This window comes from Tamandua tetradactyla, chromosome 14 (genome assembly GCF_023851605.1).
Source record: "Tamandua tetradactyla isolate mTamTet1 chromosome 14, mTamTet1.pri, whole genome shotgun sequence".
NCBI classification, from domain to species: domain Eukaryota; kingdom Metazoa; phylum Chordata; class Mammalia; order Pilosa; family Myrmecophagidae; genus Tamandua; species Tamandua tetradactyla.
In genome coordinates, this window is record NC_135340.1 from 40,592,060 (window position 1) to 40,613,278 (window position 21,219).

At 36.2% G+C, this 21,219-nt stretch overlaps 1 protein-coding gene across 1 annotated transcript; it reads right to left on the minus strand.

Moving 5' to 3' along the window:
* Positions 1-636: 636 nt before the first annotated feature.
* LOC143655352 (olfactory receptor 4K15-like) lies at positions 637-19,269 on the minus strand. Its single transcript, XM_077126706.1, has 3 exons — positions 18,359-19,269; positions 16,817-16,888; positions 637-1,051 (listed from the first exon to the last, which is right to left on the minus strand). Exons 1-3 carry the CDS (start codon positions 19,267-19,269, stop codon positions 637-639), a joined length of 1,398 nt encoding a protein of 465 aa, XP_076982821.1.
* Between the last annotated feature and the right edge of the window lie 1,950 nt (positions 19,270-21,219).

Sequence of the window (21,219 nt, forward strand, 5' to 3'; positions counted from 1 at the left end):
CAAATAGGTAAAATTTATATATATTTTTCAGTTGTTTGAGCAAAAAGTTAGATTTTTGCATTCTGCACCATTCTGAATATCATCTTCGATAGATTAAATTTATGTACATTTATTTATAGAAATTATTTTATTTCTGCAGTTCTTTGATGTTATATGTATACTGTATATTAGTAAATATAGAACATTTCTTACACAATGTGACCTGTTTTTTCTGCTCTTTAGTTTTCACTTTTTCTTGATATTTTGAAAGTTTATGTTTTTGTTCTTGCTATTAACCATCTTAATCACTTTTGTCACACTTAAGCTTTTATAAGTCACTGTAATTTTAAAATGAAAATTTTTCCTACTTCATATTATGCTGGTTGTAATCAATTCGATTTACCTGCTTTCAATTTTTTATTTCTTTTTTCTCCCAAGGTTGCCCACTGTTTAGATATTGCTATACATTCATACATACATACATATACGTAAAAAACATATATATATATATATACTAGCTTTTCCAGCATGTTTTATTATATGATAATTTTATTATATGATATAATAAGTTTTCAAATTACACAGAAAGATAGGAGACCCAGAGAGTGGACAGGCTTATGTGTGCTGAGAGCGCAGCTGTCAATGCCCCTACATTGCTCACATAGAATCGCCCGCCAATGTTGGCTGAACACCTGCCAGAGAGCAGGGGCGCAGGGATGCCCCATGAGGTTCAGGAAGTGGAAGGAAGGCAGGGCTTTGAGGACAGGCAGAGACAGTCCCATGGTGGAGGGTCTGGGGTGCTGAGGGGTCCTGCATAAGGGAAATCCCTTTGCACACTCCCAGGCTTGCAGGTGGGTGCCTGCATGGGGAGTAGCACCCCGCAGGGAGAGCTCCTGGGCAAAACAGGTGGTGAAAGCATGGGCGGGTGGGAGTGAGGATGATCGTCTCCAAGGGTCTCCGCAGCATTGGGACGCTAGGGCGCGAACTGGGCGAAGGAAGCAAATTGGGCAAGGGGACCAGGCCTTGGGCTGCCGGATAAAATGCCAGCAATGTGCTCAGGCCGATTCTTGTGCTATACGTATAAAAAATTAAAGATTAAATTTACACGGAATTCTTTCAACTACTCTCTCCCTTTAGACTTTAATTTAAGATTTTATATATTACATTCATATCACTAGTCAAACGATTCCCTGGCTCGTATTAAAAATAAAAACAGCATTTGTTTCAATCATCTTCATGCCACATTGCTTAATTGTGCTTTCATAGATGTTATGTTTTTCACAAATAGGTTTGTGGCAAAATGTTTTATTTCAAGCAAGTCTACCAGCACCATTTTTCCAACACGTGCTCACATTGTGTATCTTGCCTCGCATTTTAATTAAGGCATCTACATTGCCTATCTTTTTAGAAATAATGCTACCGCACACTCAATAAACTACTGGATAGTATAAACATAAGTTTTATAAACACTAGGAAACAAAAAAATTCATATGACTCATTTTATTATGTTTAACAATTTATTAGAGTGGTCTGGAAATCAAAGCTGCAGCACCTCTGAGGAATGATTGTATAACAGGGTCTGTAAGGTCAGATACCATTACTATGGTACATGTTAGAGTTGGGTATTTAGAGAAAGCTTTCTCTGGTCAAAATCTAGCCCTTTCAAAACATAAATATATTGGGGTTTTTTCATTCCTGTAAGCTTTTTTACTTAATGATTTTCAGTATTATTTCTGTCATTATTATCTCACATACCCCTCCTTTTCTTCCAGAGAAGAAACACAAAATTTGTACAAAATACAAAGGTATTGTCCGGAGAAGATGGCGGCTTAGTAAGACGCGCGGGTCTTAGTTCCTCCTCCAGAAAAGCAACTAAAGAAACAGAAACAATACGAAACAGCTCCCGGAGTCACGACAGAGACCAAAAAGACAGCGTACCCCATTCTGGAACAGCTGAATGGGCAGGGAGAATCTGCTGCGGTGAGCTACCCGAGGGGCGCGCGTTTTCCCGGCCGGGCGGCTGGCGACTGGGGTCCCCTCCACGCACGTGGCTCCCCGGCCTGACTGGGAACGTTGGATAGCGGGGCCCTCCCGTCACGCTTGGCGTTTCGGGCCAGCTGGGCAATTAGGACCGGCACTCTCCCAAGCCGCGGCAGCCAGCGACCCCCGCCTCCACACGCGGTTTCCCGGGCCGACTGCCGTGCAGACAGACGAGCGCCACGAGCGCCACCTACTGGGCAGGAAAAGAAAAACAGAGCCCAGAGATTTCACAGAAAAAGCTTTCAACCAGCTGGGTAACACACCCAGGGAAATCTGATCAAATGCCCAGACACCAGCAGAAAATAATGGATGACGCTCGGAAAATTAAAGATATGGCCCAGTCAAAGGAACAAACCAATAGTTCAAATGAGATACAGGAGCTGAGACAACTAATGCTGAATATACGAACAGAAATGGAAAAATTCTTCAAAAACCAAATCAATAAATTGAGGGAGGACATGAAGAAGACATGGGCTGAACAAAAAGAAGAAATAGAAAATCTGAAAAAACAAATCACAGAACTTATGGGAGTGAAGGACAAAGAAGAAAAAATGGAAAAAACAATGGATACCTACCATGGTAGATCTAAAGAGGCAGAAGCTACAATTAGTGAACTGGAGGATGGAACATCTGAATTCCAAAAAGAAACAGAAACTATCGGGAAAAGAATGGAAAAACTTGAGCAGGGGATCAGGGAACTCAAGGACAATATGAACCGCACAAATATACGTGTTGTGGGTGTCCCAGAAGGAGAAGAGAAGGGAAAAGGAGGAGAAAAACTAATGGAAGAAATTATCACTGAAAATTTCCCAACTCTTATGAAAGACCTAAATTTACAGATCCAAGAAGTGCAGCACACACCAAAGAGATTAGACCCAAATAGGCGTTCTCCAAGACACTTACTAGTTAGAATGTCAGAGGTCAAAGAGAAAGAGAGGATCTTGAAAGCAGCAAGAGAAAAACAATCTGTCACATACAAGGGAAACCCAATAAGACTATGTGTAGATTTCTCAGCAGAAACCATGGAAGCTAGAAGACAGTGGGATGATATATTTAAATTACTAAAAGAGAAAAACTGCCAACCAAGACTCCTATATCCAGCAAAATTGTCCTTCAAAAATGAAGGAGAAATTAAAACATTTATAGACAAAAAGTCACTGAGAGAATTTGTGACCAAGAGACCAGCTCTGCAAGAAATACTAAAGGGAGCACTAGAGTCAGATACAAAAAGACAGAAGAGAGAGGTATGGAGTAAAGTGTAGAAAGAAGGAAAATCAGATATGATATATATAATACAAAAGCCAAAATGGTAGAGGAAAATATTATCCAAACAGTAATAGTACTAAAAGTTAATGAACTGAATTTCCCAATCAAAAGACATAGAATGGCAGAATGGATTACGACCCAGCAATACCACTGCTAGGTATCTACTCAAGGGACTTAAGGGCAAAGACACAGACGGACATTTGCACACCAGTGTTTATAGCAGCATTATCTACAATTGCAAAGAGATGGAAACAGCCAAAATGTTCATCAACAGACGAGTGGCTAAACAAACTGGCGTATACCTATGATGGAATATTATGCAGCTTTAAGACAGACTAAACTTATGAAGCATGTAATAACATGGATGGACCTAGAGAACATTATGCTGAGTGAGTCTAGCCCAAAACTAAAGGACAAATACTGTAAGGTCCCACTGATGTGAACCGACATTTGAGAATCAGCTTGGAATATATCATTGGTAACAGAGACCAGCAGGAGTTAGAAACAGGGTAAGATAATGGGTAATTGGAGCTGAAAGGATACAGACTGTGCAACAGGACTAGATACAAAAACTCAAAAATGGACAGCACAATAATACCTAAGTGTAATGTAACTAGGTTGGAACACTGAATGAAGCTGCACCTGAAATATGGTTTTTTGTTTGTTTGTTCGTGTGTTTGTATCTTTTGTTTTTGTTTTTTTTCTTTTTCCTTTATATATATATATATATATATATATATATATTATTAGTATTATTATTTTAATTCTCTTCTCTATATTAACATTCTATATTTTTTTCTGCTGTTTTGCTAGTTCTTTTCCTAAATCGATGCAAATGTACTAAGAAATGATGATCATACATCTATGTGATGATACTAAGAATTACTGAGTGCATTTGTAGAATGGAATGATTTCTAAATGTTGTGTTAATTTCTTTTCTTTTTTTTGATTAATAAAAAAATTTAAAAAAAAAATACAAAGGTATTTTGGATACCTTTGTCTTATTCCTTAGTCATTAATTTTCTCCAATTCTTTCATACTTTTTAATATGCTTTATAAGGATTTTAGAGCCTTAATTTTTGTTATTTTTCTTCCTATACTACCATTGTATGAATGTTGAGTACTTTTTAACATTTATTAGAAAGTCTGTGTACTTTTCCTATTAACAATACAATTTGACTCCAGGAACTAGTGAAGAGTTTTCAGGTGTAACCAGAGATTAGCTTCAGAGCACTCCCTCAGTTTGAGAGACTCTTAATGCATGTAAAAACCATCAGTTTGCTTAAACAATGGGAATTTCTTGGATCATGATGTGACAGTACAGAAGTCTCAAACAAGGCATTGACTAGACAGCTTTCTTCTTCCTGAATCAGCAGTCTCCTCCCGGGAGGCAATCCTTGGTTACTTCGACTTTCATGTCACATTGTGTTCCCAGCTCAACTGACATCTGGCTACCAACTTCTGTCTGTGGCATTCTCTCTCCTACTCCATCTGAATTTCTTCTGCTTATCAAGGACTCCAGTAATCCAAATTAAGGACCACCCTCATTCACTGAGGACACATCCTAACTAAAGATAACAACTTCATGAAGTCTTATTTACAATAGGTTCATCATACCCACAAGCAGGTGGATTAAGATTAAGAATATGTCTAAATTGGAGTACACGATTCAACCTAACCCAAGCATCATCTTCTCTTGGTAATGAAGTACAGTTTCTTTACTAAAAAGAACACAGGGCCTTCTGAGGCTGTGTCCTCTATCGCAGCACCTTACAGGTATTTTATTTTGATTCTTCTAAACAGTGCTCTGATGCTCCAAAGTCAGAGTTCTGTCTCCTTGTCTTTCTTCACCTGGATGGGCCCTCTCATTCTGTCTGTACACTTCTTTTCCACCAACCTCTCCCTACTTCTCAGCCACAGAGTGGACTGCAGATCTAACATTGCCGGCCTCAAATATTTTTTTTTCTCCAGTAGATGTGATTTGAAATTTAGAGCATTAGCTTTATTATTTTCTAATTATATTTTGTGCAGATATCAAGGTTGATTTCATTGATCCTGTTATGGATCTTCATTGTTTTTGGATATGTGTAGAATATTCAGATTTGCATACTAATATTATCTATAATACCAGGAATGACAGACAGAATATAGCCGCCTGCTCCAAATCTATCATGCCCTCAATTATATCACCTGATGAGGTCAAGGAGACTTTGTAATTGTGATTAATTTAAGAATCTTGAGATAGAAGATTAAATTGGATTATCCATGGGTGTCCAGTGTAATCACAGAAGGATCAGATGCAGTAAAGGAAGATGTGATGATCAAGTAAAGAAGCTGGGGTGATCTGAAGAAGGGACCACAAGCTGAGATAAACAGGTGTCCTTGTGAATCTGGAAAAGGTAAAGAAATAATTTTTATCCTGAACCTTCTAAATGAAGAGTGCCTACAAAACCCTGTTTTTATACTTCAGGATCCAAGCTATAAATCTCGATAGTTTTAAGCCTCTAAAATTGTGATTTATTAAAACACCAATAATACATTAATATACCATGACATCCAACATCAATATGGTCTCTGGAAATTGTAAGACTTCTTAAAGTAGGCTTTCCTCCTACAAGGATTTGTAATTGTTTTTTCAAGGAGCCAGGATTACATACCTAGGACTATGACTGAATTTTCCATGAACTCTCTGCAGAAAACTTGCCATCTGTGGTTCTAGTGCTTACTTACAGTTTTCCTTTATGCTTAGACATTTTATTTTATTGCCAATAATTGCATATCCCTTAAACTTAGCTCCATTTGCTCTTTATAGCCAATTTTCTTTACAATCTCTTTTGATTTTGGTTAAATAGTATATTATTATGTTTTATTTGCACTCATTTTTATGATTTTATTTTCCTTTCATGATGGGTGTCTTAGAGACTTTTTTTTCTGCCTTCAAACCCTGGTTTGTAATAATTTTTTTCAATTGATGATATGACTGTTTTTTGTAGGATGATGGTATCCCGGATTTTTAGCCTGCAGAGAAGAAAACGATAGTCAAGGTCTCCTTGAATTAAAAAATGGATATCTTATCTTAAATTATCCATGTTAGCTAGACACTAGATGCTCCTATCTTCAACTTCATTAGTTTAGAACCTAAGTCACCATATTCTAACTCCACTACATGTCTTTGATTCTGGAATACTCCAGATTCATGCCCCAGTGACTTTTGTTTGGACTTTTCCTTTGCCTTTGAGCTTCCTGTGATTCAGTCTTTCACTTCATCAGATATCTGTTCAAAATTCTCTTTCTCAGAAAAACCTTCTTCATAAACTTATCTAAAATAGCAGTTCCTGGGTATTTTTTCTCTTTTCCTGATTTTATTTTAGTTTCAGTCCTAAATAAACATAACAGTAATGTTATGCTATTTACTTCTGTGGACAGAAAATGTTGATCACAAGTGGTCTGTGGGAGCATAGCGCTTATCTTCAGGGATGGGTGGAATTATGGTGCTGATTCCTGGCCAAGAGGAAAATAAGATGTAGAGGCCCACCATTAAAATGTGCAGATTCAAGTCCAAATCTAATATATAGGCGTACTTAACTATATTGTCAACATGTGTAGATTGATGGTTAACACTGGATTACTTGGTTTCACAACCAAGGTATAAATGATCACCAGTAAAGGACTTTCTTGGTTCTTATTGGGGATGAATCATTTACCCCACAAAAGACATGATTTGTTTTAAATCTGCTTTCCGTTGGTGTGAAGACTCTGTAAATGGGACCTTTTGAACTTGTTGTTATTAGTTAAGTTGCAACAATACTAAATCAGGGTGGGTCTTAATCCAAATGAATGCAGGTCTTCTAAAGACAAGGAATCGAGGCTCAGTTAATTAGATGCAACACAATATATTGAAGCAACACAACCTTGGAATAAAGTTGACTTTGTTCTCCTTCTCATCCAGTGCCCAGAACACATACATAAAAACCTTAAAACTTTATTGATCATATATTTTATGTCAAACATTGTACTTGAGGTTATCTATACATCTGTGAAAATAAGCAATTAGAGCTGTTCACAGAGAACAGTGACTGGGAAGCTCTTCCTGCAATTGCCAGTTAGTTAATCTGTAGATTCTGAGATCCACATATGTCACATATGTCAGTAGAAATCGGAGGCTGGCAGGAATCAGAAGTCTGAAGAAGCCAGAGAGACAGAGATGGCCATGAGCTGGAGGCCCTCCATCAGCACAACACCATCGACTCTGAGAGAAAGCATGGCATTGGTGACATACTGATTTTCGACTTCTTGACTACAAGGACTGTGTCTATAAATGCTAGGTTTTTAAGCCAAACCAATAGATGGTATCTGTCATATCAGTTCTAGAAAACTAAAACAGCTCCCCAGAGATTAAGGTACGTTAATTCTATCTGGGTGGTTTCTAAATCCCAGGAAAGATGCTGGAATCTGTGTTTGGAAGTTTTTGACTCTAACATGAGCCTTCTCTTTTCCCTTAGTGTACTTTCACTTTTATACTGTATTTATTTTAATTTAACCGTTAAATAAATAAATCTAAAGATACTTTCAATATTTTCAACCACAGTAATTGATGCAATTTGCATAATGTTTACTTGTTTGTGTGTTTGTTTCCCCTCTCTGTCCCCAACCAGAATTATTCACTATAAGAGGAATTAGAAAACTATGACTCCAGGGCTCAAATCTAGTACACACTCTATTTTTGTATAACCCACTGGATAAAACTATTTCTACAGTACTGAGGGTTGTAAATTAAATAAAATGAGAAGAATATGCACCAAAATCATATGTGGCTCTCAGAATCTAAAGATTAACTAACTGGCAATTCCAGAAAAAGCTTCCCAGTCACTGTTCTCTGTGAGCAGCTCTAGTTGCTTATTTTCACAGATGTATGGATAACCTCAAGTACAATGCTTGATATAAAATGTATGCTCAATAAAATTTTAAGGTGTTTGTGTAAGTGTTTTTGGCACAGGATGAGAAGGAGAACAAAGTAAACTATCTTACAAGGTACAATATAGACTATGTAAACATGATTGTGAACACACCTGATGAATATTCATTGTCCATTCCTATGAAAAAATTCACAGTGGTCTAAGAAAAATAAAATTGATTTGCACATCTATTTACTCTGGTTCCTCTCCTGCTATAATTTCTATCCAAAAGATATATATTAGGTTATATTTCAATACTTATCATCTCTCTGTGCTGTACCAACAACTAGGATTATTTGTTAATTAAATGAGTTATTGTATATGAAGGCTGTGGAATGGGGCATTGAAAAGTACTTGATACATATTTAGTATTTTTCAGTGTGTTTGTGATTAATACCATCATCAAAAACAAACAAACAAAACAAAACAGAAAAACCAGACCTGCAGAAGAGTAAAGAGTGCCGAGGCTAAACTAGTTATAATATACAAAAGTCTTGAAATTCTTCCTCCACTTTGTGTGAGTATTCTTAGCAATTACATATCACTGTGGCTTCTTTTTATCTGTTTTCTTACTTTCCTTGCCATTTGAATATACTATAATACTTTCTAGCTGTCTCTTGTGCTCCTGCTCTGTGAAAAAACTTCCCAAGCATTGTCAAGATCCTCTTGAGTCCAAATCCTAAACTTAGTGTTCATAATGGATCTAAGCCTTTTGCATATTATTAGTAGGAGAGAGTAAGAGAGAAGGTTAGGAGAGATTCAACCTTTTTCCAAGGGTCACAACCTACTCCACACCAGACAGTGGTCTATTCTAAAGTGCATCTCTCTGGGTCAAAAAAGACACCAAAAACCCAATGCAGCAAAAACCTGCATATGAAATTCTCTGTGCCATTTTCTAATATTATAAAGTTACTCAATTCCTTAACTTTTTTAAACTCACTTGTATCATGTATAGAATGAATAGAATAAATATGTCATGGAGATGTTTTAAAACTTGAAAGAAACCATACTTGTAACATCCTTGTTGTATTATTTCTTGTGTATTGTTGCTACTTAAAATGCAACTAATACCACTAACACAATATCATGTAATTAATATATCACGTGGTAAAAGTGTTCAAAAATACAGAATTCTGGCATATTTCATTATTTTAAAAAGCATCAGAACATAAGTAAACAAATGATTATGCATACTATTTTTATTTTATTCTTTGTGCTGACCAATTTGGTACCTTTTAACTCAGAAAAAAACTTACTTTTCGATAATAGGAATTATGGAATCCCATTTGGAAACTACAGATGGTCGATCTAGAAAAATGTCATTTTGTATTATACCACATTATGAAACCAAAATGCAGTAGAAAATAACAGGAAATGCATGAATTCAATAAGACAGGGAAAGTCTAAAATAGCCAGTACCAGGGATCCAAAGGAATCATGGTCTCCTAAGTTATTATGGAAAGGTAAGTCCACATGTATTCCCAAACACTTTTGCAAGAGGTCTCTGTCAACATCTGGACCTGAATTAGGCATTTTAATAAGAGTATTTTAACTGAATAAAAGCTTACATGGAACAATGATCATTCTGCCAGGTATCAGTCTGAAACTCTGCCTTCTCTGAGAGTACAGGGATCATGAGGACCTAAGAAGAGAGAGGATGTTCAGGCACGAAACTTCATGAAAATCTCATTTGTGAAAAATACAGTTCAAACAGACAAAATCAGATAAGCAAAAAAACACTTTGGTAAAGAGGATTGTACAGTAAGTTGCTATTCATCAACAATGTTTATTAAGTAGGCTCTTTGAACAAGAATATGTGAAAAGAATATGGTGTATGTAATTGTCTTTTGCTGAAGAGCCATTACATTTTCTTCTATCACTGAGATCATTAAAACAAGAATTATATGCAAGTGCAATGCTCTTTATAGGTCCATCATATATTATAAGTCATCTATGGTATGTATCATATAGATTATTTATAAATAGATCTATTGAGACTGCAGTATAGACATAAACACCTATATTTACTCCAAAGTGTGGATCAAAACAGGTATTTTTAGAGGTGGAAAGGTACAATTCTTACCATTTATAAATAAGTGAGTTTTCCTTTCCTCTTCAAAACCAATAGTAAGCCTACCTCTTGAAAAGTTTCCAAATAAGGAACAACTAGAGGAAACAGAACCAAAAAGGAAGAAAACACTCAATGGATAAGAAGAAGGTTAAAATTGTTAATGTTAATTCTGCAGCTTTGTATTGTCATCAGGACACTTTCATTCAACTTATTCAATCAACCCTCCCCACAGGTCAAAATGTTTCACTTTTAGACGACAGTGGTTGCATTTGTTACATTCGTAACAGTGTAAAAAGACAGAAATAAATTAGTGACAGTCCTGTAAGTTCACTTTGCTTTCAGGAAGGGAACCATTTTTGTGGCTGCAGATAACTGGCCTAGTTTCAGATAACTGCTCTTCAGTTTTGACACAGCTGCCTTCATTTCTTTGTTCCTCAGAGTGTAGATAACTGGGTTTAAAATGGGAGGAAAGATGGCGTAAAACTCAGCAAGGACCTTGTAAACCTAATAACTGCTGAAGGGCCACAGGTAGATGAAGATGCAGGGACCAAAGACTGATGTGACCACAGGGATGTGGGCAGTCCACGGGATGTGGGCTTGTGCTATCCATGCTGGCAGAGGAGAAACCCACCATCTCAGCACCCCTAACCCACACTGTTTATCAGAAATAAGTAGACTGATGGCTTGTCCTGGTCTACGTGTTTACACAGCCACGTACTAGTGAGGGATAAAAGATTCCTCAGTGAGGGAGTCCCTTGGATACCCTGACATAAAGAACCGTTGCTTTGGGTGGGGGCCCGAGCTGAGCACCCGCATGCTCGCGTGGAGAAGCCGGGCACCCACGCGGCGGAGGAGGCATCGCGGACACCTGGAAGCACATGGCCATGCTAGACACTCCCGGCCTAGGTCACCCACTCAGCTCCCTGCCCCGGGAGATGAGGCCGCCCTGCAGGGTCGAGTGGCCAGAGCTGCAGGCACGAAGTGCTCAAGATGACGCGTTGGTGTCAGTGGTCAGGCTGGCCTCAGCACGTGGTGAAGATGAAAGTCCAGGTGGAGTTGGGAGATGCACAATATTAAACGGCTGAAGAGAGTAAACCAAGTTATCTTTCCAGGAATGACAAGTTCTACAAGGATGTGCTGGAGGTTGGAGAGCTAGCAAAACGTGCCTGTTTCACTGATATTGCAGTATGTGCAGTATGCTGTAGGGTGGATCCTTCACAGAAGCAGAAGAGACTTTATGTCGTGATGCTAAGGATGTCTGGCACCTTACCAGAGGCTAGGAATAGGAACTAAAATGTTAGTTCATGTCTTAAACTTCTGTGAAAAAAATGGCACTCCTGACAGCATCTATCTACATGTCCAGACCAGCAATGAGTCAGCAATGGACTTCTACAGGAACTTGATTTTGAGATTATTGAGGCAAGGAAGAATTGCTACAAGAAGATAGAACCTACAGATGCTCATGTGCTACAGAAAAACCTCAAAGTCCCTCCTGGCCAGAATGCAGATGTGCAAAAAACAGATACCTGAACAAATCACAAATGACCTTTCTTGCACTTGTTTGTCACCAAATAAAAGAGAGGCCCATTGATTTTTCCCCTTTTTCTGTTAAAGTTTCCTCCATGGCTATCTTGTTTCTCTCTCTTTCTTCTCTCTTTCCTTCCTTTTTCCCTAAAATTTTAATACTTTCAAGGACTTTAAACATTAATCATATTTGAATTGTTTTAGTTTTCTGACTTTTGTGAGGTGGTTTCATTGAAGGAAGGAGAAGGTATAGGTATGTTTAGTTTCATAGTTAAGATATATGGTCTCAAAGATCAGGATGTCAAATAATGTCAAAAGTTTTAGCTAATTTTTTTAATGAACTGCTTTCACATTAAAGGGCAGAGCCTATAAAATATTGTATATTCAAAAGACAAAAGAAGCAGCAACAATATCTTATTAGTAATTCATAGACAAGTTAGTGTGTTTGAGTTTATTTTATTTATTTATTTATTTTACTTTAATATGGGTGGGCACCAGGAATTGAACCCTGGTCTCCAGCATGTCAGGCAAGTGAGAACTCCGTGAGCCACTGTGGCCCGCACAGTACTTTGGGTTTTTAATACTATTTGTGGAATACTAATCCCTAAACTCTGCCTGCATTCCACCTTTAGTCCTTCTGAGCGCTGTCTCAGGAGCTGGACCATTACTATTATCCTTGTAAGAAATACTTAAGCTTTTGTTGCTTCTTTAAGCAGTTTTTCCTCCCTTCCTTGCTGGTGGTTGAGGTAGATGGGGCAGTTTGGTGAGGTAGTGTTTATACTTCAGTCTCAGCGTTTGGGTTAAACTGCTTTTTCCTGGTGGGTGGGCTGGTTGTTCGCAGCTTTATTTTTCCTGCTGTTGATTGTTCCTAGTAGCATTAAATTTAGAGTATGGGCTGGTTAGATCAATTTATTTTAATATCCCAGCTATAGACATGGCCTTTAACTGGCTGAAAAACATTTGTTGTGATTTACCTTTCTTCCTCCTGTCCTTTTCCTTCAGTGAACCCCAACAGTAGTTTTAGTCCGCATTGTTAAAAATGGAGTCTAGGCCTTTGAAGGTTAAAGCCCTCTAATTAAATCTGAAGCAGATGTTTTCTCTTGGACTTTATTAAAAAGAACTTAAAGGGAAGTTTAGATGGACTTGTGATACAAAAAATTCATTTAATGTCAGCTAATGCAGGCTGCTAAACCTGTGGCCGCTGAGTATTTGACTATATAGGAAAGAATACCAGGACAGTATTTTTGAGAACATAGCTATGCTATTACTTATATGTTGGAGAACATCCAAGATTTAATGTACTCTGTACCTGCAATGTTGAGTTTAAGGATTTAGGGAAGAGTGGAATTGTTAAATGCATTGCTTCTATCCTTGGAAAAGTAGAAGTCTAGAAGTGTTAATAATGCATGTGTCACTATGACCTACTCAACTGAAAGAACTGACTTATAAAGTGGAATATTTTCTGGCATGTAGACAAGTGGCTTTGATTGGTTGATAAAATTTTGTACGATAGGCCTAATTGTAAAGTAATCATGTTAAAACACTGAATGAAGCTGCATCTGAGCTATAGGTTTTTGTTTTGTTTTGTTTTGTTTTGTTTTGATTTTACTATTATTACTTTTATTTTTTTCTCTATATTAACATTCTGTATCTTTTTCGGTTATGTTGCTAGTTCTTCTAAACCAATGCAAATGTACTAAGAAATGATGATCATGCATCTATGTGATGATGTTAAGAATTAATGATTGCATGTGTAGAATGGTATGATCTCTAAATGTTGGGTTAATTTCTTTTTTTCCGTTAATTAAAAAAAAAAAGAGAGAAGGGATAATTGGAGATGAAGGGATACAGACTGTACAATGGGACTGGATATAAAAACTCAGAAATGGACAGCACAATACTACCCAATTGTAATGCAATTATGTTAAAACACTGAAAGAAACTGCATGTGAGGTATAGGTTTTTTGTTTTTGTTTTTTTTGTTTTTTTTTCTTTCTATTATTGTTTTAATTCTTATTCTGTTGTCTTTTTATTTCTTTTTCTAAATCGATGCAAATGTACTAAGAAATGATGAATATGCAACTATGTGATGTTATTAAGAATTACTGATTGTACATGTAGATTGGAATGATTTCTAATTGTTTTGTTAATTCTTTTTTTAATTAATAAAAAAAAATCTAATAAATAAAAAAAAATGATAAGAAAAAAAAAATTTTGTACGATAGGAAGCATCTGAAATTGTTTTGTCTTTTTGTCCCATAGTCCCTTCTCCAATATTTAAAATTTTTTATATTGTCAATACTGATGGCCCAGTACAATGTCCCATTAGATTTTATAACAGTGCACAGGGTTTGCATTTTCTCTCAGTTTACTTTAAAAGGAAAGTTGATTCATAACATTTATCCTATTTTGTAAAATTCTGTTATGAAAACCTCATCTATCCAAATATACTATTTACAAGGTGTTTATGTACATTTTATAATTCTAAATTTTTATTTGAGAATGTGAAAGTATAATAGACTTAAACAGTCTTATTCAGTGCCAAGAATAATACAGAAAAGGAAGGTAGTTGATGAGTGAATATACAGGGTTCTAATTTTAAGATAGTAAAAATCTCCAAAGACCATGCTATTCCTTGAGCATCAATTTCTTAAGCAGTCCAAATCCAGCTTAAAAGAAAGGTTTCATATTAAGCACCTTTAGCCTTCATGGGTAAGCTTCAGCTTCCTCTGGCCAAGAGAAGAGTATTAGAGTTACAGAAGGCATTAGTGTGAAGAATTCATTCCTTGTAGACTTCAGATATCAAAATAGATTTTGATATTTAAATGAGTTTTCTGAGATGGCCCTGCCTCTATTGTAATATATATAGTAATATATGATATATTACCATAACCATTTTGCCTGGACTATCTAATCAGTCCTATGGATGTATCCCTAAGTGTGGTTGTTGAAACCAAAATAGCTGTCTCATTACTAATTAAACACATGTTATTTAAGGAGGGAAAAAAATTAAATTCTGAAATGTGTAGGGTCCCTGTCATTATGGTTTCTCTTTTTCGATACCAGTCGGTAACTTAACCTAAATCATTAATATGTGTAAAAGGTTGATTTTCCTGCCTCAAACTTGTATTAAATAATTCCACCCACTTAAGAACGTAGATGCTGGACACCAATTCATATGCCCGTGAATCAGCAAAGAATGAAGAGTGCCCTATGTTGAGTTGGCAATTTTGATATATAATAAAAGTGACCCTTCTTGGAAGTAATACAGTAAATGATTCTATTAACTGGAAGATCACAGAATGTGGCCATATTACAGTAAAAATTTTACTTTTGGGTGAATAGGTAAAAATTATATTGTATGATAATTGATTTAGGTTCTAAAGCACAGAATCTGCAGATAAATCTATTCAATGTATAATTTGTCCAGATTTGTTTTCATTTGGGTGAGGAAATTCTGAAATATCTCCCAAAGCAGTGCACTTTCCAATTGCAAGTCCTCCAGAAGGAGAAGTATTGGGGAATCATTGTGTGCGGTGGTGGAAGAGAAATGCTCCCTCAGTTTTTTGGATGGAATAACTAAAAAAATACCTAAATGGCTAAGTTTACTTGGTGTAGTTAAGAATTAAACTTGTCAATTTTAACATTTCTGTTACATCAGAAATAAACTTATGCGATGTTCTGCTGAAAAAAAAGAATTTTTTCTTGTTTCTTGGTGGTTCATTGCCCTGTGTCATTGAAGAAGGGCACAAACAACGGTGCTTGCAAGTCTCAGACCTCGGACATGCTTTCTACACTCTCCTGTTTCAACCTTTTTTTTTTAACTCTTATATTTAGTAAGCCTTACCTGAATCTTAGAATATATTGAATTTTCAAGCTCTTTTATTTGATTAAACTTATTTCATGTTTATCTACTTGTGTGTTCACTATTTTATTTGATTTCTATATTCATCTCTAGAATTTATGTTCTGTAGTAGTGGTTGGGACACTCTGGCCTAATGGGAAATTTAGGGACCAAAGTCTGTTTTGAATAGTCCAATTATTAAGAATCATTTCTCCACTTTCAATTAAACAAACAAACAAAATGTGCAGCAGAAACTCATAGAGCCTAAATATTAACTATCTGGAATTTAGAAAGGATTTGCGAATCCCTGCTTTATGTAAACAGGGATCTAGAGTGTTAAATACACAGATACATGGCTGGCCCTAAGAACAATGCTTGTCATATAATAGATGCTCAGTGAAATATTAATGTGTAGGAATATGTGTGTATGTGATGGGAGAGTTTAAGAAGAGCAACTGTACTCCAAGGTTGTACTGCTTAAAAATTCAACAACTAAATATGGGAAGAACACACTATTTGTGAGTCTGCCTGTTTCTCTCCTAGAGGGGAAAAATAAACCATACTGGATGAGTGAAATAGCACTTGTTCACATGTCTTCACTGGCTCTTCTCTTACCTATGTTCTGTCTACCAAGGTGAATGTTAGAGTTCTAGTATATGGTTTCCTCCTTTCTCACTCACAGTAGAAAAGTAGAGCCAGAGTACAGAGGTTCAAAATACCTTAGCTGGCCAGCCTGACTGGGCTTACTTTTCCATTGTGCCATTGACAAGTTGCTTCATCTCTTTGTGCTCCAATCTCAACATCAGCAAATAAGTGTGGTAATTGTACCAGCCCATAGAGGTTTTGAGAGGATTAAGTGAGTCATTGGTATATAAAGTAAGAACGGACATCGAAAAGTGCCTGTTTTATAAAAAAAAAGTACTATATAAGTGCTCTTGCATTTAATCATTAAAATAAAGTAAGACCCACAGCAAAATAAAAATTTCTGAGGCTAACTTATTTCCACAACAATCACAAGCTCTTCAGTTCTTCCTTCATTTCTTGTCTTTTCTTAATACTTGTGCATTACTGAGTTTTGCTTCTGATTTTCTTAATTTCTTTACCAAATGTATGTACAATAATATTTATTCCAGTTACCTGTCCTCCTGCTGTATGACTAATCTTACAGGAGTCTTAGGAGCCTCTTGAGTTTGAATCCTAGAGTTCTTGCTGATAATGAGTCTGACTTTTCCATATTACTAGTAAGAGAGTGTGAGAATCTAAGCAGAGAATCAAGTTTTCTGCAAAGATCAGAACCTACTCTACACTAGGTAAAAGTCCATTCTATAATTGTGTCCTTCTGGGACAAAATGCCAAAAATCCAAACACAACAAAAACCTGGACAAGAAAGACACACTGCCTTTTTCTAACCTTTGAAAATTTCTCAATTTCTTTAGCCTTTCTTAATCCTATTTCTTAATCCTATAATGCATAAAATGAGCAAAAAAAATATCTCAATGAGAAAATTTTAAAAGACCTAATGCAGTAAAATCCTTACTACATGGCTCTTTGTGCTGTGTTAATTGAAATTAGCTAGTAACAAAGTAATAGATCATCTGTTTTATATACTACATTGGAAAAGTACAAAAGTATATAATTTGGGGATATTATATTATTACATAAATCTGAGTAGATACATATACCAAGACAGTAGTACATTCTTGACTTTATTTTTTGAATCCTGAACAATATAACATCTTTCTTTCAGAAATAATTTTTTTGGAACTAAAATTATAGATTCCATTTGGGAAATTCTAGGCAGTGGGGTCTATAAAAGAGCCAGAGAACATTTTTCAGATTGGAATTAGAAAACAGCACAAAAATATATGAAAATCCTTGAATATGATGTGCGGGAAAACATAAAATAATGTACAGTGGGATTCCAAAGCAATTTTAGCCTCAAACGTATTCTTGGAGGTGCAATCCCATTGCTATCACAAAGGGGTAACAATGGAGCTCTGCAATCAGTAGGGCCTACATTAGGCAATTTGACAATGATTTTAAATGAAAGTCCATATAGAAAAACAGCCATTTTTACTGGTGTCATTGTGAAAAACTACTTTTTAAAAAGAAGATAGAGACCTTGAATTCCTAGGTGGAGAGAAGATGTTTATGACAGGATTCAGGCACCAATCCTCATGAAAAGGCATGCTATTGAAGAATAATTCATCTCTAAAATCACCAAATATTTTTTTTTTAATTTTGTCTCTATCATCTGAAAATTTGGTTCAAAACAATGACTTATTTGAGAAAGAGGGAGAGCTTTTTTCTTTTTTAACATTTATACATAAATGACATTTTCTCATGATCTCTTAAGTAGATAATCCTATATCTTAAAAAGATGTTATTTTAAAAAAATTGAGGTATGAAACAAAAACAAAGAAGTAAACCACCCATGATAGAAAGAAGAGAGTTTTAAAATTGCTACCATGTGTTCTGTACTTTCATTTACATAATTACTCTTTCATTCATGTTTCCCAGTCAATCCTTCCCTTTCAGCAAACTGATATGCTTTAACCTCACAGAGATTCCATTTGTGATTGCCAACAATGCTAACTTGGTGACAATGCACTAATTTAATTTATTTCTAAGGAAAGAATATTTCTAAAGGCTGCAGAAACCTGGCCAGGCTTCAAATACTTGCTCTTCAGTTTTGCCATAGCTGACTTCACTTCTTTGTTTCTTAGAGTGTAGATAACTGGGTTTAAAATGGGAGTAAAAATGGTGTAGAACACTGCAAGGACCTTGTCAGCTGAATAACTACTGAAAGGCCACACATAGATGAAGATACATGGACCAAAATATAATATGACCACTGTGATGTGGGCAGTCAGTGTGGAGCGAGCCTTTGCCATGCTGGCGGAGGAGCGTTTCCTGACTGTGATAAGTATCACAGTGTAGGAGATGACCAGGAGGACAAAGGAACTCATAGAGAGAAAGCCACTATTTGCGACCACTACTAGGCTGATGACATATGTGTCTATGCAGGCCAGCTTGGTCACTAGAGGGAGGTCACAGAAAAAACTATCCACCTGATTGGGACCACAGAAAGGAAGGTTCACAGTAAAGGCCAACTGGCTAAGAGTATGGATGAGGCCAATACACCACTCGATGATGACCAACATAATACACACACGACGGCTCATGATCGTCATGTAGTGGAGAGGTTTGCAAATAGCAACATAGCGGTCATAGGCCATGGATACAAGGAGCACCATCTCACCACCACCAAATAAGTGAAGGAAGAAAATCTGAGTCAGACAAGCTTCAAAAGAAATAGTCTTACTCTCTACCAGAAAGTCAGCAATCATTTTTGGGGTAGCAAAGGAAGCTAGACACATATCTGTAAAAGAGAGGTTTGCAAGTAGAAAGTACATGGGGGTGTGAAGGCGGGCATCTGAGGTCACAGTGAGAATGATGAGAAAGTTTCCCAGCAGGATTCCAGTATAAATTAGTAAAAATATGAGAAACAAGAAAGGTTGGAGCTCCTTAGAACTAGAGAGTCCCAGCAATACAAATTCGGTCACCATAGAATGATTTGTCTTATGCATTGAATTTGGGACTTCACTCACCTGTATAAGAGAGAAAAAGATATCAATCAATGAACAGAACATAGGCTTGATTACACAATTCTGCTCAAATATATGCAGATTTTCAGGCATCTGTTAAAACCACATGCTAATCAAAGTAAGACAAACAGTCTGTCTCATCATAGGAAAAAAGAAATCAATTTCAGCCAGTTGGTTCATTCACAAAGATGACTACTACAAGACAAAGCAACTAATTTACAAAGGAAAATCTACATCTGAAAAGTTAATTTGATATTACAGAACTCCAGTCTCAGAATATGCAGGAACAGAATGCCATTTTTCTTCAATAAATTAAATAAGAATTCCTAGCAAAAGGAAAAGTGTAAAACTGGTAACAGAATTAGAATTTCACAAATTAATTTGACTAAGGGGTGTCAGACTCACAGAATTCACGTTATATCATTCTATTCAAATACCTGGCAAAAAGAGATCTGAAAAGTAGATATTCTTGAAGAGAGGAAAGGGACGAAAGGGGGCTTTGGAAAGCTTCTGAAGTACTGGTAATATTCAGTTTCTTTATTTAAGTTGATATTTGGCTTCTTGGGGGTGGCAAGAAGAAATGAGATTTCCTTTGCCTTTCTCTTCATGGGTACTAATGACCTATTCCTGTAAAACTTGAAGTACTTTTCTCATTGCTAGTAAGAATGTTTTTGAAATTGACTTAAACAGACATCTCATTCCAGAACACATAATTAATAGAAAGAGAAATTTTTCATTTTGCATCCCAAACTATTAAGATTATCTTAATACCTGAAAATTTAATTTTATCTTTGAGTGTTTTTTTTTTTTTACCTCATGCTATAGCATTTATGGATAGAATGGGGGGAGTTTCAGCTTACTTCTTTGTTTCAAAGGTCAGTATTGTCCCAACAACAAAAAATATGGTGTGTTTATTTGCTCTTCTGTCATTGACTAGCTTGGTGAATTTCGGCAAAGCTCTTTCAATCAAAACCTTTACTTTCAGAATTTAAGAGGAAGATATTGGGCAACAGAATCTGTAAGTTTCTTTCCAATGTAAATCCAGTATTTTCTGTTCATTCTCTCTGAGGATTTTAAGTGCCTAACTTTAGCATGGGCACTGAGAGATGCATTCAACTAGCCAGTTGAAGACCATTTACAGATATCATAGTCCTTTGTTCATTTAGGGAAGATCATATGCCTTCATTTCTCACATCCCCAGGAACTTCTTTTCTAACTGAAGCAACAGTAATTCGTCATTTAGTAATAGGACTATTTTTTGTTTAAACCAAGTAAAATTCCTTCATGTGGGGGGGGGGAAAAGCTATAGTAATAAATTATTATAAGGTAAAATCACTGCTGTATCTTCAGGTTGATGTATGGCATCGAGCAGTTCATTTAGACTTTTAGGACTCTGGGTCCTCAAGAATAAAAAGCTGAGTATGACATTACTCTCTAAGAAGCATTTAAAAGAAACATTTAAATCACTTACTTAAAGATTCTAGGATGAGAGCTGTTTAATCAATTGTAATGGCTAATTACTACACATGTAAAACATTTTTAACGATGATTTTTTCCAAGTCATATTTTGTATTTGTTCCTTGTAATTAAAAGTGCTGAAGATGGCATGATCTTACTTATTTGGAAATGATTTTCCCATTCCTGGAAATTCTCCAGAAAAGCCAATCTTTCTTATAATATCATAGAGTGAATTAATATATACATAGAGAAATGTGCTAGATGACTCTCACATCCCTCATATAAAGTAGTTCTGTAAAATTCCCAATACTGCAACAGTGAAGTACTGTGAATGGTACATAAACTGGAGTAGGTGCTAATGCAGTTTGCAGAGGCTATCAAACATTAAGAGTTAAAAGTTAAGGTCTTCAGACTCTTTCCTTCATTCCCTTTTACCTCCAGCCTGCCTCCCCTCTTCTTACCTGTCAGTCGCTG